The 26,238-nt window shown below is 44.0% G+C and overlaps 1 protein-coding gene across 6 annotated transcripts in view; it reads left to right on the top strand.

The window, feature by feature from the left end:
* The window catches only part of LOC119165358 (anoctamin-4-like), a 96,831-nt gene that overhangs the window by 1,740 nt on the left and 68,853 nt on the right, over nt 1-26,238 (top strand). For all 6 annotated transcript variants that reach the window (XM_075871623.1, XM_075871622.1, XM_075871621.1 and 3 more), the window contains exons 2-4: nt 13,995-14,294; nt 16,658-16,756; nt 19,051-19,128. In XM_075871623.1, the coding sequence (XP_075727738.1) occupies nt 13,995-14,294; nt 16,658-16,756; nt 19,051-19,128 (477 nt within the window). The remainder of the gene's footprint in view (nt 1-13,994; nt 14,295-16,657; nt 16,757-19,050; nt 19,129-26,238) is intronic.

Here is a 26,238-nt window from a genome sequence, read left to right as displayed (position 1 = left end):
AAACAGCACGTGGTGCAAGGTTAGTCTCATCGTAGACTGAAATGGTGATTTTTTTTCGAGTTCGTCCTCTTTTGTCTTAAAGTTTAGAAATGTCGGGGTTATGAAAAGATATACTTTCCGTGGAGTAAGTATTCATTGCTCAGTTATTCCTACGTAGCGCAATACGACAACAGGAAAATGCAATCTTATGGCCACTTGGCAATATTTTTGGAGATGTATACATAAAAAAAACTTCCCACATTCCCGTTCCCGATTTAGCGCTGCTTGGGAGGCTGCTGAATTATCGGTACGCAGTAGCTGCCCGCGCTCGGCCTCCCTTTTTATGCCAGGACTGCACCATTGGACGGGCGAATGCGAGCTCTCTTACATTTCCACTGTCGGTGCTATTCTATAGTTGTCCATGACATACCCATGTGGAAGGTTCAAAGAGAAACTGATGTGTGCGTGCTCGGCCCTACGGCTGCGACGAGATGAATGACGTCACTCACAACGCAGCCAATGGTGCGTGCTTGGGTACGACGCTGAGAATGACGTAACTGATAGGACAGCCAATAGAAACCTCTCATGACGCTGCTGCTGGACAGGTTTTTGTTATCAAACTGTAATGAACCCTTTAAAGAAAGAGGATGTGCCGACGAGCTATAGGCAAAGTGTGCGGAGGTCATTCATATATGGCTGAACTCGCCACCTCGTGGTTGGTTTTCTGCTATTATTTCCGGGGAAAAGGAACTCAACTTCATAACCAAACGTACGCACGCACTGTAGCCCATATAACGTGCGAAAAAAACTACCACCTCCCCCTTCACTTTCTCCCCACTTCTTATCTGCGTACAATAGTCATTTACCATACCTCCGGTTTTATCGCTTCGCTGGCACTTAGGCTGGTGCCCACGCGTTCGTTCGGATCATTTGCGGTGTCATAAAGGAAATTCGCGTCCCATTTCGCACTTCCGGTATGGGAATGACGGTATATGACGCATTTCCTTTGCCGGTACTTTGAAAGGCTGTGCTGTGTTGGCGCTTCCATCGATTAATCAATTCCGGCACTCTTTTCTAGGGCACCCGAGTGTTTTAGGGCACCCGAGCTGTTTCAACGCCCGGGCGCAAACACGCTTTGGGCTCCTTGGTTCAGTAATTAATTTAAAAATTTCAGAAGAGGCTCGAACTTGAATACCGATCGATATTTTGCGCTCCGCGTCCTGAAAAGAGAAATAAAGAGCAGTGCTTGTTTGTGCACGCTTTTTCTTAGATGGAGACTTTAATTTATTATTATGCTAAAATTACTAATAATCATCGGGTACTGGATGATTACAGGGTTATGGTACGATACCGAACATCCTTGCCTCTCGTCCAAGACGGCAGAATGCAGGGGCACGTTCCTCGTTGCCTAGGCGTTTGCACGGAAGTGCCCGCCAATCAAGGGCTTTCATTTTCATGACGTCGTGGCTGGGCTAAGCTACTCTCGTTATCGACGGAAGTGGGCAATTGCATTAGTAACGACGGAGGCATAACGTGCTGGCGCCTTCTTTTGGTGTAGGCACGCATTATACTCTATAGGTTGTCTTTGGGTATAGTACGGAGCCAAGATGACGCCGAGAAGTCGTAAAGAAGGAGTTATTCTGGAAAATGCACAGCATTAGCGTGAAAGTTCTTAGCTGCCTGCTGGATGGCGGCCGCTAGGAGATGTTGTTCATCCACCGACAAACAGAAGGTAAGATAAGCCAAAATACCGGCAAGAGTACGTGCACACTTATTCCAAGATCAGGTGATCCATAGCTTCTGCAACTGCGAAAGACACATATCACGAGCGAAGAACTTACGAGAAGCGCTAATTAGTGTCGTCCCGTATTATAACCTTAGTTGAAAGTAGCGCTTGTCATGTGTTCTTTGTTCCTGTCAACGTGCAGCAGGTGTTGGATGGCCTGTGTCCTGTACTTCAGGCCTTAAGTACGCCTTATCGCTCGACTAAATACATTACTATACGTGATTCGCCCGGGATCTGCGTTAATTGCTATGGAACGCTGCAGTGTTTTTCTGTGTGTTAACTTCTTCGTGTCTCCGTCTACCTTTAATTCCTCATTTCCCTTCCCTCAGTGTAGGATAGCAAAACCAGAAGCGTGTCCGATTGACCTTCCTGCTGTTCTTTCCTTTTCATTTTACTTCCTTGGTTCCGTGCCTACGTGTCTTTTCGCTTTTTGAAGCTATGGATTAACGCTAACGAGCTCTATCTCAGTGCTGGTCAGGTGAGGATAGGCGAATCTTATCGAGCGAAACAGATATACGACGGTACACAACGTGGTACATGTCGCTCAGATGCAGTGATAGCTGGAGCAGCGGCATTTCTGGAGTCGGTTGTCAGCTCTCCATGGGCGACCGCTGTAACTGCTCTTGCAAGGTACCCACTACGTCATAAAATATCATAACTTTACGAAGCGAAGAAGTGCCCACAACGCATTTAATCATCATTCTCCGGAGAAGCGAGGTGTCCGCTACACGTCTAGCAAGGACACATGGGCGCTTTGTTGATAATGTGAGGATGACCGTGATTTATGGCTTAGGCCTTTCCAGTTAGTCGGAAGCTTTAAGCCATTCACCGCCTACGCAATTCGTATTATGTGACGCAAGGTGTCATTTCACTCTCCTACCAGGCAATATTACCTATGTAAACGTGATAACTCACCCGACCCGCCACCTGTGTGGGTTCTTCTTCGAAGGAGTTTTAAGCATCGGTTGGGCTCCGTGGTATAATACTCGAGTATTAGAGCGCTTGGGTTCCCATTTCAGCTGGAACCCCTCACCCATTCCCTCTTTTTTTTTCTCGCTCACGGTGGGTACTGCGGTCACTGGTTGTGTCGAACTGCTGCACCACAATCAGCTATTACTATGGTCTCACAACAGGTTCCGCAGCAAAACGGGTTGTATGTGTTTAGAAAAAAGGGGTAACGATTTAGAGTACTTGGTACTCTACTATGGGAGAGCCTAAAGCCGTCCCGTAAATCTCCTTAATCTTGCTAGCACACTGCTGATAAGCCTCCTGCGGCAGTTATTACCAAATCATCACCAGGTGCAAGTTTACTGGGGTGACAGAGGTTCGTTAACAAGCGCCACCTGCTCAGGAACCAGTGTTTATAGGACGGTTGGTTGGGAATTGGTTTCTTCAGCTCAGTACCAGAAGCTGGACTCATCGTAATCACGCGTTTTCGACCCTCCCCCCCCCCCCCCTCTGCTAATCTCCTAAGTGACCGAAGGGATCACATGACCCATGCGGAGGCTTGAGCCAGTTTTTGTCCTTGTGCGCCCGGATGGGCCTTCGCGTACGCAACCAGGACAACAACGGTTGCGGTCGTTGGTTGTCACAGCAACTACGCACATCGGCGGAGTTTTACATGGCGTGCTCAAACTTGTCATCCCGAGAGCAAACAGGAAGACGCATGACCTGCCGCATAGTTACGCGGCGAGCGACATGGCGGCTGAAGTGACGCCCACGAACAACGCTGGAACGGGAGAACCAGAAAAGCAACGGGCTCCTTACCCGAGAATAAAAAACCTGCCAGGCCTGCGCAGAACGCGCAGCACTGTCACAGCAAAAGAGGGAAGAGCGGCCTTTCAGAGTTTCTTCTTTTTTTTTTTGACAATCTTTGTGTAGCTGCTGCAAGCGCACTCACAGGGTGCCCACTACGCCATAAGTAAGCGTGTAGTAGGTAGGCATTCACTATGGTCATCCTTAGTTATTATTCGGAGAAGCGTTATACCTGCTGCCCACTTGTAATTAACTGCATTTTTTTTTGTGATGTCGCTGACTACATTTCTGATGGAGGCGGAAATGTTGCAGGCCCGCGTGCTCAGATTTGGGTGCACGTTAAAGAACCCCAGGTGGTCGAAATTTCCGGAACCATCCACTACGGCGTCTCTTATAATCATATGGTGGTTTTGGAACGTGAAACTCCACATATCAATCAATCAATCAATCAATCAATCAATCGATAGATCGATGTGGCTGACTACGATGAAGAATTATGCCAAAAGATTTAGTAATCCCCACAAGCCCCCACAGCAGGCATGCGGCACAGTTAATTGGTGAACAAGAGCAAGTTTTTTGTAAAGGGTTGGAGACTTCGACGGCCCACTCGTTGCGCCATTCGCATTATCTGACACCTGGGTGTTCCTTTGCTCTTCGAAACCGTTTTATTAATCGTACTAATGCGATTTTTTCTCCGACATCAAGCCTGCCTTAGGCCAGTTTGCAAAGAAGTCCCAAGCACCGGCACGTCTCAGTGGTAGAATACTAGGCTGACACGAATGGGACTCGGGTTCGGATTCCATTGTGTTCTTGGTTTTATTACTTTTTGTTTACTGAGTTTTTTTTCTAATTTCGTGCGATAGTACACGTACAGACACTGGCGGCGGTGGTGAACAACTACGGCCCCAAGTACTTGGGAATTGGAACATTATACTTTGGAGACAGCATGTTTGTTCTTTATCTGCCTCGCATTCTAAAAAAAGAATATTTTCCATTGTTTTTAGTGCACCACAGTGGATTGAATGGTTTGCAGTTCCTAGTAAGTAATTACTGCAATTGTGCCCTCAACAACTTCGCCAAAACCACGGCTTCTTTCCAGCCTGCTGCCTCGGTAGTGTGCCATGTTTCAACTACTGACTTTATGACTACGGAAGTCATCAAAATCCGTCACCTCTAATGGCTCTTGTAGCATGTACTCTAAAATGAATCTGCAAAAAAAGTTTTCGACTAACGTGTGGGCTGCTTCTCTTGCTATCACTTTTATCGGCAAAGTTCTGGAAAGCTTACCTTTAGAATAGACCGCTAATCTTACATGCACGTGTAACATAAAGTAGCGTGAGCCCGCTCTCGATGAAGGTTAGTCCATAAGCTCCGTCAGCGTATTTCTAATGACGTCTAGTCGGGCTCCTGACGAATGTCAAGGTTTGCGTTCAGCTTATCAATAGACACCGATACGGAGTATCTCTCTCTGAGAGCGATCGAAACAGGCGGTCCAAATAGGTCCTAACTGCTGCCTGCTTCTTTACACACCCGTGCCCAGAAGCAAAACAGCATGATTAATGGCGCATTCGCCGTAATCGCGGATGCTCGGACCGATCACCCTCAAAATCATTATGCCGTGTTTGGGTTTCCACTTTTGTATGCGTACCGTTTTTTTTGTAAGTGGTTCATATCGTGTCCATTCCCATTTTCGTCGACAATGACAGATGTAGTTGGAAAAAGGGTGTTTATTGTCGTTCCGAAATAGATCATACAATAGTTCTGTGCTGGGTGTTTTCAGCCAGAAAAAGGAAATTAAAGGCCAGAAGAGTCAGCCGAACTGGTCATTGTTTGTCGTGTTTTCCATACTACGGACATTCAAATTACTAAACTTGTGAGGACACATTAGGCTCTTTAAAAAATGTCCAAGTTATGCTACGTACGATGTGAACAGATTGAGGGACAAATCACCTCGCAAATTTTCTTTTTGTACGCAGGTAAGTGCAACATTAAGGAATAAGGAAATCGTGGTACAAAGTGTAGCCGGAAGTTTTAAGTTTATTTTCTGTTTTGACAAGACATGGGACATACATCGTCATGGTGCAGGAGCAAAAGTGGTGTTAATAGACGTTTGACTATAGGCTGCCGGAACCACTCGTAGAACTGGCGACAGGGGACAACTGCAAGGAATCAAAAACACAAATATACATACACCGACCTAATTTAGATGTTTGGACCCTGAACATAAATGACAGCTATTATGGTACTCTAGTTCAGTACCACATAACAAGATCAATAAACCAAATGAGTACAAGCATAAAGCAAATCAATATTATATATAGATAGACACACTCTTCTTCAGTAATCAGAAAGGTATTTATGACAATACAACAAAAAATAAATGAAAACAATAATAATAACATGATACAGCACTCGAACAAAGCTAGTGATTTTCTGAGAAAGTATTGTATTGACTTTTTTCAGATTGCTGACATAGTTAGAGAATGTTTCATAATATTCAATAACGCGTGTTCCTCATTGAGAATATTTAGAATTTTTCGTTGTAGAAATTGGTATCCAGATTTAGTTCGTTTTTTTTTTGCTTTTTTTAACCAGTTTTCCGGGTCTTAACGACTAGTTTTTGTCACATTGGCGTACTTGGAAAAGAAGCTCTAGTCGGTATACTCTTTAATTCTAAAAAATGTTTTTCTGATAACTTTTTTTATACATATTCCTGGTGTGCGAAATACAATCCTGCTGGAAGTGCTCAGAAGTATGTTCCCAAATCGAGAGGCTATGTACCACATGTACACACTTTTTCTGCATTTTTAATAAGGTTTTCACATTTGCATTGGAAGTATCACCCCAGAAGTGCCAGAAATCAGGATATGACTAAATACATCGCTCTCAACAGATGGTATACTGTTGACGAACTTTAATACATGGATACGTGGCGCCTTGCTCTGAAACACCACGCTTTCACCTATATATAGAATACACTGACGAGCCCTACCTCACATAAGTTTAACGTCACACTTCCCCCGCGGTAGTGGTAGGAATGGTCAGAAGTGAGTATTTTGGACATTGCCAACACAGCTACCCACTTCAGTGTTCCCATGTATGTTTCAGTGAGGGTGAACAACATCCGATGCATTGTAGCGACGTCTCCCTCATGCTTGAGCAGAGCACAATAGAAAGTAACGGAAATCCGGGAAACCAAACCGGACTTCGTTTCCTTCGGCACTTTGCACGGTATAGGGTACTATACCGTGCAAACACAGGTAGAGAAGGTATTGTAGATTATTCACAAATAATAAAAAAACAGTCTGGTTCTGCTTGCTTGCTGGACACTGTGACACCTATCGTCACAGTGTCCAGCAAGCAAGCAGAACGGACCCCTGCAGAGAATACACCCATCATGTAATTTTAGTTTGCCATGAGGATCAAACAGGCAAGATGAAACATGCGTCCACTGTGGACTCCAAACTGCTTATGCAAATTACTCACAGTAAAATATTAATTCGTTTCTCCGATGTGTCCCTATGTTAGACACCCAGGGCACCTTAAAAAGTATGACTGAATCATTTGTTATTAGAATAATCATAACACAAAAGTGAAACATCGCAAGCACTTCACATGGGGCCGTTTGATTTACAAGCCTTGCTTTACATAAGTGTCTAACGCATTGCTACCGGTATGAATGTTTCGCTGGAACGCACAGCACAGCTCGTTAGCTCGATTTAGGTGATGACAGCGATAGTTTATTCACATACAAGCAGGAAGCTACACTAAATTAAGCTTACTTTTATAACGGTATGGTCTGGCAACCGAGCTTGTAGACATAGATCTGAAAAAGAAAATCCGCTCACACTGTTTTCAGCCCACTGTTTTCAACGCAAGCGCTCTTCTTTTCGACGCGTTTACAGCGTGAGACCCGAACTCTTGTTCTTTGCCGCAGTCCGTGTGAGTTTCGTTGGAGAAATCGCGCACGGCGTAATTTCTGTCGACGCAGCCTAAGTGAAATGTGATGCCCACCGGACGGCTTTTTCCTGGCCCATCGCAGAGTACCAAGTACTCTAAATCATTATTAACTTTTTTAAACACACATTTATGCAAATTCTGCTTGTGTGGGACGGTTACCGCTGTGGGCGGAGCTTACACTTATTCGCAATTTTCTTCTAATGCTGTCGTGCAATTCTACATAATTCTACGATGCAGTCCCACTCCACTCTCGCTTGGGTTCAAATCCCGGCTGCGGCGGCTGCATTTCCGATGGAGGCGGAAATGTTGTAGGCCCGTGTGCTCAGATTTGGGTGCACGTTAAAGAACCCCAGGTGGTCTAAATTTCCGGAGCCCTCCACTACGGCGTCTCTCATAATCAGATCGTGGTTTTGGGACGTTAAACCCCACATATCATCATCATCATCCACTCTCGCTTTTGCTGTCGAGAGTGACGGAAAGAGCTGCGTCTACACGTTGCGTGTGGAGTGGTCTACACGTTCAGATGAGTGCTGCCTTCGACAGCGCACTTGTTGCCATCGAAGAGAGGCATCGAGTGCACCGTTTTCGTGATTGCCTGCCCTCACGCAGGCACTCACGGAAAGGTCACGTAGCGACGGTATACCTATTTCACGTGACACCATCCCCCCGCACATCCATTCCACTGCTGTTATAACAAAACAAGCTTACGTTGTCTGTTTGTCATAGAAACAAAACTGATGATAATGGAGGACACAAGGACTACAGCTGGAATATCTACACGATGCAATCACGAGCGTTCTCGTCGGGACTTCAGAGCTGCAACGTGTTCGCAATGCTGACGCGACCCTCTCCAAACGTAACGTTTCACCTCCGAATTTGAAAACGACACGCTACACGTATCCCAAAAATGCGATCCGGCGCCGTAGTTGTGTCGGAACAGCCCACACGAGGCGTCGCGTACATGAATGGCGTGCCGTTCGCACGATAAGTGAAATGATAATCTAAGATGGGGCGTTATGAATAGAACACCGGAGATTGCGGAGGGAAAAGTCATGCGGTCCCAACGCGTTTCGTAAAAGACCGTGTCTCGCGCGTTCTCCATTCGAACCCTCTAATACGCCTACGCTGGTGCTGCGAGTCGACGCGACGAATGTGTCCCTGACACGCTATAGCTGCGCGTCGGAATCGATCTTCGGGGTTTTGTCTTCGAAGAAGAGTGGGACTGGGCCAGCGTGCATAGATTGGCGCGGCAAAAAAAAAAGGCACGGCATGTGCTTTGTTGGCCTGCATGGCATGATTGGGGGTCGTGTGTACGGTTGGCAGCCGCCACTTTCCAGGTCGCCTTTCTTTCTTTGTTTGTTTCTTTCTTTCTTTCTTTCTTTCTTTCTTTCTTTCTTTCTTTCTTTCTTTTCTTCCTTTCCTTCTTTCTTTTTTTTGGTTGGCGCATGTCATCGGATGTGAAGTAGACGTCTTCTAACTCTCCACTATGAGCTACACTCAATAGGGGCTGCCTTTAAAAGTCCGAAATTTGGGACGTCATTTTACTATACTTCGGTGTACCGTACGTCATTTCACTGACTTCGGTGTACCGTACGATTTCTACGCCTGATGCAAGCCAACATTTTTTTTTTTGCATGCGAAAGTTTTAACTGCACCATCAAGTGGGAATAGTGATTATCATTGTCAATATACGTGATGCAAAAAAGTGATGATGGGGTCACGTCAGCACATGACGTTATTGTGACGTCACAGACTGCCAGAGCTTCTTACGTCACGTAATACAATGTGATAGTAACACCAGAGGGATTCATATCGTGATGTGGTGAGCTGACATCGCTAAGCATGACGTCACATTATTACGTAATCACATGAAATAATCGTTGTGTGAAAGGTATGCGCCGATCTCAGAAGCGCTGCGAAATTCCGTTAAGTGAAGAAAACCTCCTATGCCTGCGATCCCGAAAGCAGTGGGAATTCCACGTAAGGTGCGGCAAACTTTAGAGGAGGGGAGAGATGAATAGAGCTTTCTGTAAACACGCGAGAAGGAACTCTTGCGCTAGTGTCTAAGGGAGCTACAACGCATGGCGCTTCAGCCAGCGTGGTAATGACGGGTGTTACACATATTTGTCTAATGTTCGTTATTTCGACTCCGTTAGGCCCCATGTGGCCTGAATCCGCTTTGCCGCAAGACGAAAGTTTAGCAAATGTTTGGCAACTACGCTTCAGCACCTTGAATTTTTGAGGCTCCACGATTCAAGTATAGGGTCATGAAGCTCCCAACGGTTCGTTCTTTTATGCGAAACCAACGCAAAACGCAGCGATAAACACAACCGCCAGTGCGTTCGAAGACCGCAAGCACGAAGGCACGGTAAATATGCGTAATAACCATAATTCCCAAGATGGCTAAACGACAGCGACCTCTTTCTCATCACTTCCCGCTTAATGATTCCTTGATGTTTTGGATCAGGATGTCACAGCTTTGGAGGAAGAGGAAGAAGAAGGAAAGGCAGAAAACCAGTTCCGTCGGTTGATCTTTTATCATTTGGGGCTTATGCGCCGGGACACTCGGACATGAATATTTTCAAAGCTGTCGAAAAGTTTATATGCGACTCGAATATATTTGGTAGGTGTATCAACTGGTAACAATTCTTTATTCAGCGTTCATGGTAAAAAAATCTTGTCTCTGGGAAATTACACAAAATAGTGTAACTTCAAACCACAATCATTCATAATAACGTTACATTAAAATATATCTTAAAATTATTTTAGATCCTACTAAATATTAATCGTAACTCTAATATGTATGATCCGCCCGACTCATGGCCGATCCTCGCCTCTCCGCGCTGGTCTAGTGGCTAAGGTACTCAGCTGCTGACTCGCAGGTCGCGGTATCGAGTCTCGGCTGCGGCGGCTGCATTTCCGATGGAGCCGGAAACGGTGTAGGCCCAAGTGCTCAGATTTGGGTGCACGTTAAAGAACGCCAGGTGGGCAAAATTTTCAGAGCCCTCCACTACGGTGTCTCTTATAATTATATGGCGGTTCTGGGACATTAAACACCACATAATCATATCAATCAATTATTCATGGCCGATACTACATAGTGGGCAGGTGCCAATGATCCAAGGATCATCATCATCATCATCATCATCATCATCATCATCATCATCAAGTCAACCAGACACGCGTCCGATTTTCTATCTTACGCGGGGGGAAGGGTAATGAGGTAATAAACGATATTTATTTATTTATTTATAAAATACTGTGGACAAAAAGTCCAAGCAGGGTGAGCATGCATGAAACACACTAAATAACAGAATGAAACAAGGTTGCGAAGCGTTTTTACACAATTTCTTTGCTATAAGACAGAGGGGTTATGACTTTAAAAAAAAGTAACAGTTGAACATCAATAGATAATACAATTCAAGGAAGTCATGGAAGAAGAGTATTTACACAAATGGTCAAGGGAGTTGAGGAAATATATACAGATAGAAAGAAGAGAGCATAAAAAAAGTACACACCAGCTTAAAGTACACTGCTTCATTCGATGGTCGCGCACGCAGATTTTCAGGCGTATCCAGCTATCCAGCTATCCAGCTATGGTGCCTGCTGAACGTTTGCAAGCACTGGTCATAGAACATAAAAAACGCATTCGATGGATTCCGCATATCGTGATTTCAGCCTGCCGACGACCAACACGCGCAGTTTGTCAAACAGAGATCAAAGCACTAAGAGGACTGCCTTGTCTTGTCCTGGCTACGTTACAGTCGTGCATTCAGGATTCACACTTATCAATGTGCACAATGAATCTTTTGCACAGTGAAATGGCCTAATCAATGTGTACAGTGAATCTGCATGTCACTGTCCCTTCGCCAACGGAGGTCAAACGGCGTCAGTTGTGTACACGCCTTCAACGGTGTTCTTGCTAGTACCGACAGTCGCCGATACGTGTGGCTTCAGCAATGTCGGCCTAGAAGAATCCACCACAAATTAAAGAAACACATAATGAAATGTCATGTTTAAGGCAGCGTTTATTAGGCCCCAAATGCACAATGAAGGCACCACACCCAAGGCAGGGATCACAAGCAAGCCGAGTGCCCACAACCGATGGAGACGATGAACACTCATGATGATGAAGATGTACGAAGATGGTTTCAATATGTGCATCTTAAGCACCAGGTGGTCACGTCTTTGGCACATTGGGGCAAAACTTCGCTCAATCAGTCTCTTGTGTTCGATCCACCCGTTGCAGCAGGTCTTGACAGGAAACGGTGTAAACACGCGGACCCTTCGCTTTATTGTTCGAATGGCGTGATATAGGAAACGAAATGATCAATCAAGTCCGGAGGACACAAGTCGTCATTCTACTTCGCTGCTAAATAACGAAATAGTTGAGATTCACTGTCCCTGCTCGGAGACGTCAAAGGTACCTAAGAACCCAGAGTGCTTTACGCAGCTAAACTTGACTCGATGTGCGAGGGGGAGACAGAGTGTTAGGTGGGCAGATGAAATTAAGTGAGTGGGTGTAACGTGGCAGCAGGAACAACAGGATGCGTTTGATTGGCGAAACACAGGAGAGACCTCTCCCCCGCAGCGGGTGCAGTCAGGCTGATGATGATGATGATGATGATGATGATGATGATGATGATCATGAAACCTAACTCAAACTGTGTGGACACCTTTCAAGATGGAATATACTTGAAATAAAGTGACAATGAAATTTCCTAGGGGGGGGGGGGGAACCTCAGTGCGTGGATGGCAGCGCATGGTTTTCGCTGCAGATGTCATATTTGAAAGCACTCCGTTTTTTGCTCTCACCAAATCATGAGAATGCCATCTTGCACAGGGAACCAAAAAAAGAGGACCTCTTGAGGAGAAAAAATTGAAATTTGTGTCGAAATACGCTTTACAGAGTTGTCTGCCTACGCTGAAACTATAGGCACACCCCATTGTTGACGCAGGAACCAGAAAGGATATAGACACCACACGCAAATTTCGATCATCAGCACCACCTTGATGTTCAGGAATCAGAATGTGATCAGATTCCATCATGCCGAGCGTGCCATGCGCTACAAACTCCACGGGGAAAATGGGAAGGAGCCTGTCTTTTCGTATACAATCATCATTATTTGCGCCTGAAGGGGTTCTCGGTTTCTAGACGTGTTTGTGTGCTTGTTGACGATATGTTAAACTCTGAATGAGCTCGGACATTTGAATCACGTGGCCGCGGTGCGGTAGCTGTGATCGTGGTCTTAAGATATTGTAAAGTATATAGCCCGACAGTTGATATATATATATATATATATATATATATATATATATATATATATATATATATATATATATATATATATATATATATACTAACACGCTACAGCACGGTGAAAGACTGCACCTATCAGATGAGATATCCTTCACGGCATCCAAGAAAGTAAGAGGGACGCACAGGGATCGAATATCGATAAGGTAGTCTGCCAAGGTCAGACGCTAAAAACAAACGCATGAGGAAACAAGCGAGGAATCCTCGTTCACGGCAATATATCTCTATATGAGATTGTGTAGGGTTTACGTCCACGATATGATTGCGAGGGAGGCCACAGTGGAGGGCTCCGGGCTCCGTATATATTTGGCTACCTGGGGTTCTCCAACAACGTGCGCCTACATGTAAGCACGTCGGCATTTAGCGTTTCACCTCCACCGAAACGGGCCTTCGGCGACTTCAAACCCGTGACCTACCGGTCAGCAATCAAGCACGTTGACCAATAAGTCACTGCTACGAGTGTTATTTTGAGTAAAAGGATATCTACAAAAACCGTCGAGAAAGGCAGGGAGGTTAACCACGATTTGCTCAGTTGGCTACCCACGTTAGATTTGTCTCATGCACAAGGCCACGAAAGCCCTACTGAGCTACCGGAAGGTGACTTGACTTCACTAGCATCTGTGAAACACCAGGGCCATTTAGTGCTAAGTGTGTTCTCACCAACAGTACAGTTCTTTCTTCATTTCTTTCTTTCTTTCTTTCTTTCTTTCTTTCTTTCTTTCTTTCTTTCTTTCTTTCTCTCTTTCTTTCTTTCTTTCCCTTTTCTTTCTCTCTTTCTTTCTTTCTTCGTTTCTTTTTATCTTTCTTTTTCTTTCTTTCTTTCTTTCTTTCTTTCTTTCTTTCTTTCATCCTCGCGTCTCCACTTTTTTTCTAACGTCTTTTTCCTTTCAAGAACTGCGTACTGCAGCTGGGCGAGTTGGTAAGTCGTTTTAGCACGATGAGGTGCTGAAGATGATCTCTGTTTGCTGATGTTTTCTTTTTTGCACGTGTTCTTCCAAAAGCATATGTTTCTTGTTGAATGATGTTCTGAGTTCATATTTTGCATCGTGTTTTCTATTCCTTCCTTCATGCTATCATTTTTTTCTTACCTTTCAAGAAGTAGCAAACAAATGAGAGGGCTGGATGCTGGCCGTGTTCAGTACGAACACCTCAAAGTGAACTAAGCAGTTTTTTTCATAAATGAGCGGGGTTTCGCAGAATGGCGAACCTGGTGTCGGTGGCGCGGTGGCCGTGAACCCGGTGGGAAGCGATGGCGCCGAAGCCGGGGTCGAAGCCCATGCCGTGGCCAAAGCGCCGACGCGCCACGTGGGAGTGGTCGCGCCGCGCAGGGCCCAGGACGAGGAGCTGCGCAGCCTGTACTTCCAGGACGGGAAGCGTCGCATCGACTTCGTGCTCGCCTACCAGAAGTCGGACGACTCCGTGATCGAGAACTATCGGCGCGTCTTCGAGGACAACCTCCGGAAGGAAGGACTAGAACTCGAACTCGAGGACGCGACGGCAAGTACAGACTACTTTGCAAGGGCGTCGGACGGTCGATGTTTCTGGAACCATCTACCACTACGCCTCTCATAGTCGTATCGTTGTTGTCGGACGTCAACACCCATGTATTGTTAGAGCGATATTTCCTTCCCCGCGCTCTTCTCACCCCTTCCTCCCACCGGCTTCCGCTCTTCCGAGAGGCCGCAGTACACAGACAACCCTTCCGTTCTCGCTGCTTCGCCTTACAGCGCATTTAGCGCCATCTAGCGTTCAAAAGAGTAACAAGATACGTGAATTTTAGCTTGGCGAAAATGTCCTTGTGGACGAAGTGTTAAACAAGGATATATACATGCCTTTGATACTGGCGCTCATAATGTGATAACTGGTGCATCCATTTCAGTGTATGTTATGGTTTTCGAGCAGTGTTCGGTTTTCAACTTTGCAGCAATTTTGTGCCTCATTTTTATTTTAAGGTTGGTAAAGAACGCCCCCCTTGCATACGGTAGTGGCTGCGGTATTTCAACGCATGGTTACAAAGTATCCCCGATGCTTTAGTCGTACATGCATTCGAGCTTAAGTCAATTTACATGATTGTAGTAGTTTCTGTCGGTTAAAAGGAACCTTAATGTTACTTCGCTAATATTTAGCGAACATTGGTTGGAAATGAGATCACGAATTCTAGAGCTTCTTTGAAAACGGTTACCATACTGCGTATTCGAAAACAATTCGAATATTGCATACGATTACTATTCGTACGGTCAGACCTAAAAAATGTTGCATCTTACTAAAAAGTAAATTTGTCATATCCGAAAATGTGTTATAAAAGTTATTCCAAACACTGAATTGATTGCAAGACCACTCTTCATTTACTTCATTATAACCGATAATTCGTGATATATGTATTCGTTATATGAAGGTTCGAGTGTGTTCATTTCTGTTCTGAAATTTCCTATTCGCACACGTTTACTGCCTTGCCTTCCGAGGTCCATAACTATGCACCAGGAGTATTAGGTATACGACACCCGCGGACCGCTTGCAGCCCACGGCCCTTTTGTTAGCTACTCCCCGCGCGCGTGATTGTCTTAATCTATTATAAATTGCCTTGATTTTCTTAGTGTTATTTGTATGTACTACACCAACATAACCTTTCTCAAGCATTTATTTCTAGGGGCGTGCGGTTCGATGGCCATGCGTTCAAATGTAACCATGAAACAAAAACTCTGTATTTCCGAATCAATGCCCATATTTTCAGTAAACCAGTAAGGGCACGCTAATCGAATCTTGACTCCAATTGACCTGCATAAATGACCCATATATGACATGTGGGATCAAAACACGGGAAGAGCCTTCTTTCAAATGTGAAAGTTATGTGACATTCTGTGCTATCTACTTTTCTCCTCTCCTGTCCCTTTCACTGTGCAGATTCTTACAATCCAAATTTTGTGCCCACAGCCCGCTAGCTGAGATGATCTTGAGACCACTGCTGCCCCTACAGCAGTGGTCTGATCGTCCCAGCTAGCGGGCTGTAGTAAGCAACTTCTAAAACATCCTTCCCACAGCCACCTTGCTCAAGCAGAACGGCGCTACGACGTTCTCATTTAGCACACCAGGGTTGCCGTCTTAGGCCGCTAGGCAGGTGAAAAAAATAGTGTGACATTGGACACGACGACCCATGCATGTTCAAGACTGTGAAACACTCATAAAAAGGGCAAGAGATAGAAGAAATACACACGAACGCACTGTGCTTCTTCTGGAGAAGAGCTTAACCATATTTTTTAACAACTGACTATCCCGCACCCGGCAAGCCTTCGTAGAAGACTGTGCACCCTCGCACTCAACTGAAATAATTCCATCTCGCTCAACTTCTCCAGAAGGAGAGAGAAAGTGGAAGAGAGTGAGAGACAGCGAAGAAAGGAATAAGCAATTTCCTGAAAGCATTTGACAACTAAAAACAACTGCTGTTGTCAGCTTCGCTGTGACTAGCAACATGCAAAACGTGACAGATCACTATTTATAACTTCTAAGGTAGAACAGACACATACGTTGGGAGTGGACACATGAGCTAAGACAAAGCAATTCCAAGTGCAATAGAGTAGTAGTAGTAGTAGTAGTAGTAGTAGTAGTATTAGTAATAGTAGTAGTAGTAGTAGTAGTAGTAGTAGTAGCGTTAGAATGTGACAATGTTAACAACATTTGAGCATCATCCTAAGGTACAGCAGTACTATAGTACTTAGTAGTAGTAGTAGTAGTAGTAGTAGTAGTAGTAGTAGTAGTAGTATCAGTAGTAGCAGCACCTTTAGTACTATTACTGTCACTAGTATACTTCTAGTAGTTGCTGCTGTCGTAACAAGTGATTCGCTCTTGCTTGCCGCCCCACGCAGGCGTCAAGAGACGGCAAGACCAACTTCCTGAAGATTCACGCTCCTTGGAAGGTGCTCGTGAAGTATGCGGAGAAGCTCCACTTACGGATGCCAATTAAGGTTTGCTCTCAGCTGTTTCATTAGCTGAATCTGGCTAAACAGCGAGGCACCAGTAAATGCCAGTAGCACTGTCTAGACGCTGATAACAATGACAGCTGTTATCTGCCCTTTGCCAAACCGTTAGTTGCAAACTTTAAGGACTTTCCTCAGGACACCCCTCGTATGAAAGTGCTTTCTTAACGACTGCTCACTATTTCCTGATCGTGATAATCATGAAAGCAATGTACGTTATAATCAGATAAGTCGCTTATAACATCTCGTCGGTGTCTTCACGCAGCCGCGCTAACTAAACCAAAGACGGTTACCATGAAGAATTTTATAAATAAGACTTACAACTTAGTACACGCTCTTTGAAAGTGTCAATATTTCTCGTAAGTGAAGCAAATACCTTCAGCGAACCACGGCAATAAATAAAGTATCAACAATATAGAGAGTAACATAATAAAAAGGTGGCGGTGTTGATTGTCACTCACACATGTCTATTATATTGGGGCTGCTTCGTCAATTTGTGACTCGAAGGCGATAAAAACGGAATAGCGTACATATGAGCTTCACTCGTTCCATCCATAATGGAAACTATCAAATAAAAAAACGATGACACCAGATCGACTTTGTCGTACTTCAAAGTTTTGTAAGCAAAGGATTTATTAGATCTGAATGTATATTCATTCACTTAATCATTTATCAAATTAGCAAACAGGTGGTTTTATCGGTGCTCCCTCAAATACTCTGCAGACGGGCTTACGTAGGACTGATTCGTCAATTTCCATTGAGCGCAGAGGAAAAAAAATGGAAAATTCTTTTTCCAAGGGGCAAAGCGAATGTCGAGTTGACAGAAACAAAGAACAATCGTCATAACGAACATTCATCGTTTATCATCAATCTGATAAACGAAAAGAAAGAAAAAAAACACTTTGGCGAAGCTCTGGCTTTGCCTTCAAGATTACGCGACATGCGTTTCTTAACGCTGCGCGCAACGTCTTCAACCTTGCCGCCTAGATAGCAACATTGGACGTTGCAAACAATCATATATAATGCTCGCTCGCTGCACACTTCACATGTTCTGACGCTTGGCATGATATTACGTTTCTTCGCTCAATATTACATAGGTTAGGGAGACTCATACTATTGGAAACATTATTATAGCATTTTTTGTGAAACAGTTTTGATTATGCCAGATGTCATAGAAATGTGTAACAAATTGCCGAACGAAATTGTTTGTTTAATATATGTCACTGACTTCAAAAAGGCTGTAGAAGCGCATTTACATGATTGCTAAATTTTTTTTTCAGTGCCAAGTGATGTAAGCGACTTCATGTTCATTACAAATATTTTGAAAAATGACTGTGAAACTTGAATTGTTCTTGAATTGTTATTTGAATGTTGAGTTGTTAATTAACAGAATACCAGTTGTCATTGCGAGTGGTCAAAGTACTAAGAAACTTTATGAACATTGTACATTCTTTATGTATGTCTTCTCTGTTGTGGCCCTCTATGAGGGTTGACAGTATTACGAAATAAATAAATACATAAATAAATTATCTCTATGAGGGGATTAACGTCCCAAAACCACTGTATGGTTATGAGGAACGCCGTAGTGGAGGGCTCCAGAAGTTTCAAGCACCTGGCGTTCTTTAACGTGCACCCAAATCTCAGCACACGAGCCTACAGCGTTACCGCCTCCATCGGAAATGCAGCCACCGCAGCCGGGATTCGATCCCACTATCTGCGGGTCAGCGGCTGAGTACCTTAGCCAGTAGATCACCACGGCGAGTCTGTGAAGCAGTTTCAAGTACTGGTTTAGCTCCGTGGTAGAACATTTGCTTGACACGCGGAAAGCCTGATTTTAATTCTCGCAAGGATAGAAGATACATCATTATTATTTTATTAGTCATTCGGATTTTGACTCGTAGACAACGCCAACTTCTCACTCTCAAAGACACTGATGCCAATACCAGAAATTCTGCGAAATGATTTCTTCAATGCTATGGCGTTAAAGGAGGGGGTGATCACTGCCACTGGTGACAACCTATAAGTTCCGTGGCTGATGGTGTAAATTGAAAGGCTTTTTAACGGGAATGAACTGAGGGTAGATATTCAAGAAGCCCAAAAAAAGCAAGAATGTAATAGTTTCCTGCAAAGTAGTTAGTTTCTGTACACAATATCTTTCCATAAGCACAGGATCAAAATAAATGCTGTATAGAGATGCTGTTGGTTTAGGTGAGAGAGCGTATGTGCGCTCTAAGCTACAGAAGTCCAGAGTTGTACCTAATTGTAGCATTTCACATTTCCAGAAGCGCGGAAAAATGGTCGCTTTTCCCACAGTGACTGTTGCGAAGGGCGAGAAACCAGTCCTGCCAGACCTGAAATATGTAAGTAAAACAGGTCCAGCTTTATTTTCACAATCCCACGTATTCTTACAAACCAAGCTATAATGAATGTGAGTTCTGTCACAGCATCGCTGATGAGCTGATGGAACATGACTTTGTTCAACTATGATTTATGCGCCCATTCATGTGGTGCAGTCTACAACTTTATATTTTCTATAACGTGACACACAAGAAGTTAGTCAGGTTATATGACAGCCTGATAGGCGTTACGACTTTGCGCAAAGTTTCTTGCTTGGTTATTTGGTTCTATCAGCAAAGAGACCAAACTTATTAACGAAAAACACTGATTTTCGCTGCAGTATTGTTCTTAGCGTTAAGCAAATGCTGTATTTTCGCGTATAAGCCGTGCAAATGAATAAGAATAATTTGGAGCTAATGCCCGGTTCTTATGCGGAAATCTCGGTGTGCAAGGTAGCTTCACGACAATGCTAACCAGCAATCCAAGCAAAACGACCCCACTCAAATTCTGGAATTTGCTAGAGTTTTTTAGATAGGTTTTACTTGCGGGCCTGGATTGTACTCTGATTCGTGTTGTACGCAATTGAAAATGGCGTATGCTGATAGGTTTTCTCAGATTTCTTTTCTTTTCGATTCACCCGCACCGCAATGGAAGAGTCTATGACAAACAACCAGACAAGTACACACAAAAGCGTTCAGCCTGCGAGAGCACTAGTAATTTCATGGTTCCCTAACGTCCACCCGTAGAGAATCACAACATTAAGTCACATTTATAACAGCGACGATGGTGGCGGCTGTGTGATGATGAAGAGAGAGATTGAACGAGCATAAGAAAGGGTAGAGGAGTTAACTTGACTAAGTCCAGTTTGCTACCGTACACGTGGGAGGAGGAAAATAACCGAGTAAACGCGAAAGAGAGAGTGGAGAATCTTTTGTTTGCACCAGCCAGGTGATCTCCTGCCATGAACCGCCGCAAGGGTAGCACACAGTTTTTACGCGGAACGTGAGGATCACTGTAACTACCGCGCGCTAGCCGGTATGTCATTCGGTGTTTTTCGTGTGTTTCGGAGACATCTGTAGTGAGCAGAAGAAACACTAATAGTTAATAGGCAGTAAGTTAGAAATTGCTCAATCAAACGTTTTGCAGAGCATACTTTAGCTGTGACATTTTTTTGCTAGCTTCGTTGCTTCAGAAGAAGGGTAATTGATATTGTCTGGTTGAGCAATTAAGCAGAACACAAAAAAAATAATTTGACATAGTCTATGTGATAGCCCACTACATGCACTAGGTCGCGTCGTCGTATGTCACCTCGGCATATTTTCAATGTCTGGCAAGAATGAGGAATCCTCCCACCTAAGGTGACCCCAAGCTCACGAGGTCGGAAACACCGTTACAGGACGATCAATGTTTATTTCATCATCATCATGGCCAGAGTTGGCTGGGGAACCCTGTATGTTTTTTCCCCAAGTAGTTCGCTAAAATAACCGTGAAACGAGTGCAGACGAGCCACACTTTCTAAATGATTCGAACAAATAATTTCCTGTGTCGATTTGTATTCTCTCGCCACCATGCCGCTATCAGCCATCGGTCGGCTCGGCGTCCAGGAGACCCCGCAACACGTCAGCGTGGGTAAGGTGGTTGACTTCATCGGCGTTCACACTCTGTCGAGCACCATCACTATTCATACAAAAAAAAAAACACGAAACAGTGTGAACCACAGGACAGACGGTCTGAGCACATGTCCGCTCATGTTTTCTTGTCCTGTAATTCGCGTTATTTCTTGTTTTCTGTGAACCAAACGGCCCGGAAAAGCACTCTAGTGCACTATCACTGACCATATTTGATAGCACGTCGTTGGACAGCACTGATACTGTTAGCATCAGCTCGTTTCAAGCACCTCAACGGCCATCCACGCGCGCTACACGCAAGACCTTCTTGTACTGCTTTAACGTCACCTATGGCACATCTGTATGAAAGCATGTTGACTGCACATTGCACTGAATCTCGTCTATTTGTGTCTGAAGTTTATTACACAGCGTGAAGTAGCCGGTTTTACGCTGATTACTGTGTGGTATGTAACATGAAACGACGTGCAATTTTATTTATTTATTTATTTAATATACCTCAAAGGCCACCCAACAGGGGGCTTTACATGAGGGTGTGGGCAAACAATATAGGGTTAATAAAACAATGATTCTATGGCATTTTTAAATCTATCCGTGTTGCTATGATGGATGACACTTGGGGGAAGATCGTTCCAGTCCCTGGCTGCTTGAGCGAAGAAGGAGTGATGGTGGGCTGTGGTACATGCAAGAGGTGGGTACACGGCCTTGTGGTGGCTTGTGCGGGCTGAAGTACGATGAGCTGATTGAATGGGACAGTTGTAATGAAACGTATGATACATTTTGTGATACAAGGATAGTCTGGAAACCTTACGGCGTAGGTCAAGGTTAGGTAGATCTGCTATTCTTTTAAGGGTGGTAACACTGGTATGATACGAGTAATCTGAGTAGATGAATCTAACTGCTCGGTTTTGAATTAGTTCGATGGACTTACTTAGGTTAATTTGGAATGGGTCCCAAATGGCGGATGCGTACTCTAGTTTTGGGCGAATTAGTGTTTTGTAGGCTAGTAATTTGACTGATGGAGGGGCAAGATGCAAGTTACGACGAAGGTAACCGAGAGCTCTGTTAGCATTGTTAACTATTTTACTTACGTGAAAAGACCAGTTTAGATTCTGTGAAATGTTAACACCGAGATATTTAATGGAACTTAGGGAAGAAACTATGGAGCCATTAATATTATAGTTAGTGGTGGGTAAGTTTTGGCGTCTGTGAAATGAAATAAGTGCAGTTTTATTAGTATTTAATACCATGAGCCATTTGCGACACCACTCGTCCAGCTTTAGTAGGTCCTGCTGGAGAGTAATTGTATCTGAAACGTTAGTAATAGGTCGGTAGATTACACAGTCGTCGGCAAAGAGGCGGATGTTAGATGAAATGTTATCGGGTAAATCATTGATGTAAATTAAGAAGAGGAGGGGTCCTAGAACTGTACCTTGTGGCACACCGGAGATTACGTTGGAAAGGGAAGAGGGCGTATCGTTAGCTTCAACAAATTGCTGACGGTTAGTGAGGAAGTCCTGAATCCAATTGTAGACAAGTTGGTTAAGGCTTAATTGGGAGAGTTTTAGTAGTAGGCGGTTGTGGGGAACTTTGTCAAAGGCTTTCTCAAAGTCAATAAAAAGGGCGTCAACTGGTATGTTAAGGTCTACACTAGCGCTTAAGTCATGGATGAATAGTGCAAGCTGAGTATCGCATGAGAGTCCCCTTTGGAATCCATGTTGGTTAGGGTGAAAAAATTTAACTGAGGTAAGGAAGTTAGCGATTTGTGAATGAATTATATGTTCCATTATTTTTGAACAGACGCTGGTTAAGGAAATTGGCCGGTAACTAGATGAACCAGGCTTAGGAACCGGAACGATCTTACCCACTTTCCAGTCGTGAGGAACGATGCCGGATGAGAGTGATTGCTGAAAAATATAGGAAAGAATGACACTGGTGATTTCTTTGGTGTTTTTGAGCACCTTAGCATTTATACCATCGATGCCGCAGGATGATGTAAGTTTTAACGACTCGATAATTTTCTGGATGCCCTGAGGTGAAAAAATGACGTCCGGCATGGTAGGGTAGTTGTGGGGGGAGACATCAGGGAGGTTTTCAATCGGTTCTCTGGTGAAAACGGAAGAAAAGGTATGGTTTAGTTCTTCTGCTACTGCATTATTCGCGATAGGCTGTCCAGTTGGATCCATTATTGATATGCATTTGTTTTCGTTTCGCGGGTTAATCACTCTCCAAAATTGTTTTGGGTTAGTGCGGAGTAAGTTGGGCAAGGTGGTATTATTAAACAGCCGCTTCGCTTTATCGATGGCAGAGCAGAATAGCTTCGTGGTAGTCTGGTATTTTTGCCACGCCACAGGATTGTTGCTGTTTTTTGCGGCGCGAAATTGTCGTTTCTTTTTGTTTTTGAGCCTCTTGAGTTCAGGATTAAACCAGCGGGATGTGCTACGTTCACCAATCGTAATTGTTGGAATGTAAGTACTAATAAGCTCATGCATTTTAGATTTAAACATTAACCAATTTTCAGTGACAGATCGTTTGTTAAAACCTTTAACTACAAACTGACAGAATTTTGTTAGTTCTTTATTGAAATTATTATAATCACCCTTATCGTATAAGGTAAGCTTTTTCCTCGTTTTGTCTGGGCGCTTCAGCCTACATTGGAATGTGCCATGAATGACCTTATGGTCGCTGATTTCGTCGAGGTACGAAAGCGAAGTGATTCTATCAGGATGGGTTGTTAGTACTAGATCAAGTATATTGGCTGAGTGTTTAGATTGCCTCGTTGCTGCATTAACAATTTGAGTTAAAGCGAATGTTAAACATGTATCGACGAAGTTGCTTTCAATGTTTTGTTTCGATGTGACAAGGACGAGGTCAGACCAATCTATGTTCGGAAAATTAAAGTCGCCGAATAGGACAACTGGTGCATTAGGGAAATGAATCTTTAGTGATTGTAGCGCGTCATGAAACATTGGTATAAATGTACTGTCGGAATCAGGTGGGCGATAGCATGCACCTAAGACTACGTGGGGTTGAATGGCTTTACAGCACACAAACACCATTTCGAGTGAGGTTGGTATATTGATACGATAGCAGCCAAGGTCACGGTGAGTAGCAATGAGCACGCCACCACCACGCCTGCCATCTCGGTCGGTACGAAAAATATTGAAATCTGGATAAGAAGGGAATATTTCACCGCTGATGACAGACGAGTTTAACCACGTTTCGGTTAGCACTATAACGTTGGAATCTGAAGAGTCAATTAAACAGGACAAGATATCCCGCTTTGGTAGTACGCTCCTGATATTAGTAAAAAGAAACGATAAATAGTCCTTGGGACCGTAAGCGCAACCACTAGCTAACTGCTACGGCGTGCGAAGAACGACTTGTTGATTAACAATGTAGGGTATATCACGGGTTGCAAGTATTTACCATAGAGTTCCCCACAATACTTACTAGAGGGAACTCTGGCGCTAGTGTCTATGGGAGTTGCAACACACGGCGCTGCAACGAGCATGGAAATGATGGGTAGTACACAAATTTGACTAATTTTCATACTTCTGGCCTGTTTTTGGCTCCGCGTGTGTTCGTGTGGCTTGGAGCTGTTTTTTCACAAAAACATAAATTAGCAAATGTTCACCGTTTGCGCTTCACAACCTTATTCTTTTAAGCTTACTATTTTAAATCAAGTCCCCAAGTTCAAAAGGGTTCGTTCTTTCTTTCAAAACAAAACCGTAACCAGTAATAAACGAAGCCGCAAGTACGATTCGCCGCCCGCAAGTACGAAGACTAGGCAAATGTGTGTACTACCCATCATTTCCATGGTCGCTGAACGATCGCAGCGCCAGACTGCCCTCTAGTTAATTTTGGGAAACTCTATGGTATTTACCGAGTAGCTTTTCATATCATACGTACAGTCGCACTCAATGACTTGTAACACGTGAGTGCGTAAATTAATGGGTTAAAAATTACGCGTGGCTGAAAGTTGTTCTCATTTTCCTAAATAAATAATATTTTCATACTCAGTAGCGCCCCCATGTAACACAACAGTGTGTAGCTGTGAAAATAATGGCTATAATAGGTAATTCTTATGAAAAAGTTTCATATCACATGTACGCCTCGTATCCGGTGATCTCGTATGAACACATATGTATTCTCGTATGATCGTGCGAGATTATTGGATGTTTCTCATGCGCATCGTATGAGAGTTTTTGGTCAACTCGTGAGCTGATGCAGTGCTGGGTTGCAAGTGATATAGAGCACGACTGTACATGCGTTATAACTAAAAGATATTCATTTTTGATATGAACAAAAAAAAAAGGCGGCTGTAATCATATATTTCCGCGCGTTTTATAGTGAAAAAAAAAAGAAGTACACTTAAACATGAAATCGGCAATGTTCTCGTGTTAAACATTTTCCGATTCGGGGTGAAGGGCAAAACTGGCTGTTCCGGTGAGTTGGTTCAAAATGTGTATGCCGCCACCGATGTGCGAAAAGGCTGTCAAAGTTCTAACTACAGAAGAAACACAGGCCATTTATACAAGTTTTTACATTAATCACAACTCATCGAGCCTGCTTATCGCTGTATACCCTTTCGAGATAAACTGGGACGGCTGTCCGCTCTCCCTTAGTAGACTACCATGTACTCTAAAGCGTTAAACAGATTTAACGCAATAGCATTAGACAGCTCGTGTCGCAGAAATTCCGCCGTTGGAGTCGGCACTGTTGCTTCTGAGTGAAAAGTCGTCTGTGAGCAAAAGATTGAGAAAGAAGCAAATAAAATGAACCATAATACTTTCGGTGTCATTGAGGATCGAACCCGGGCTGTTTGCATGGCAAGCAGGTGTCCTACCACAAAGCCACGGTGTCACTTGCAGCTGTTTTGGTGAAAAAAAAAAAAACACTACATAAATGCCATGTAGTGGAAGGAGTCTTCTTAACGCATTTCGCTCGACAAGTGTCACGACGAAAACGATCCCATTCGGCAATTTGCAAACGCATTTGGGAGGCCATCAAACTAGGTCGATAAAGGCCAGGATAGTGCATAAATCACCGCTAAAAACACACAGAAACTTTCAAAGAGCTCTAAAAATGCACAACTATGTCCATCTAGCGGAAAACATATCACGCCTTTCTAGAGGCATTGATCAAGCAAACAGCAAACGCTAGATAATGTGCTCTCATCTGTGAGGCATTGTGCGACTCTTTAAAGCCTCCGAAATAGCAAGCGGGTGCCGTTTATTTTGGAGGCCATGCGACTCTTGCTTTAGGTCGAAACGTGTTCACTTAGCGGTTGAATGAAGCACTATAGGGGCTGGATTTGACTATCGAGTTCAACTCTTAAAGGCGAAGTTTAAGGGTCACCCAATTTTTTTTCTAAAAACCTTAACCATCTATAGGAGGGACTGGCATTAATTACGCGCTTGATCAGTTGAACCATTCGCGTTTTTTTTTTTTTTGTGATGACCCAGGGTGCTCGATGGCGCATTGCAGGAACTGAGGGCTTCCCAT

This window comes from Rhipicephalus microplus, chromosome 8, assembly GCF_043290135.1.
Source record: "Rhipicephalus microplus isolate Deutch F79 chromosome 8, USDA_Rmic, whole genome shotgun sequence".
NCBI lineage: Eukaryota > Metazoa > Arthropoda > Arachnida > Ixodida > Ixodidae > Rhipicephalus > Rhipicephalus microplus.
The sequence above is the reverse complement of the archived record's forward strand: the minus strand, read 5'-3'. Positions and strand labels throughout refer to the sequence as shown.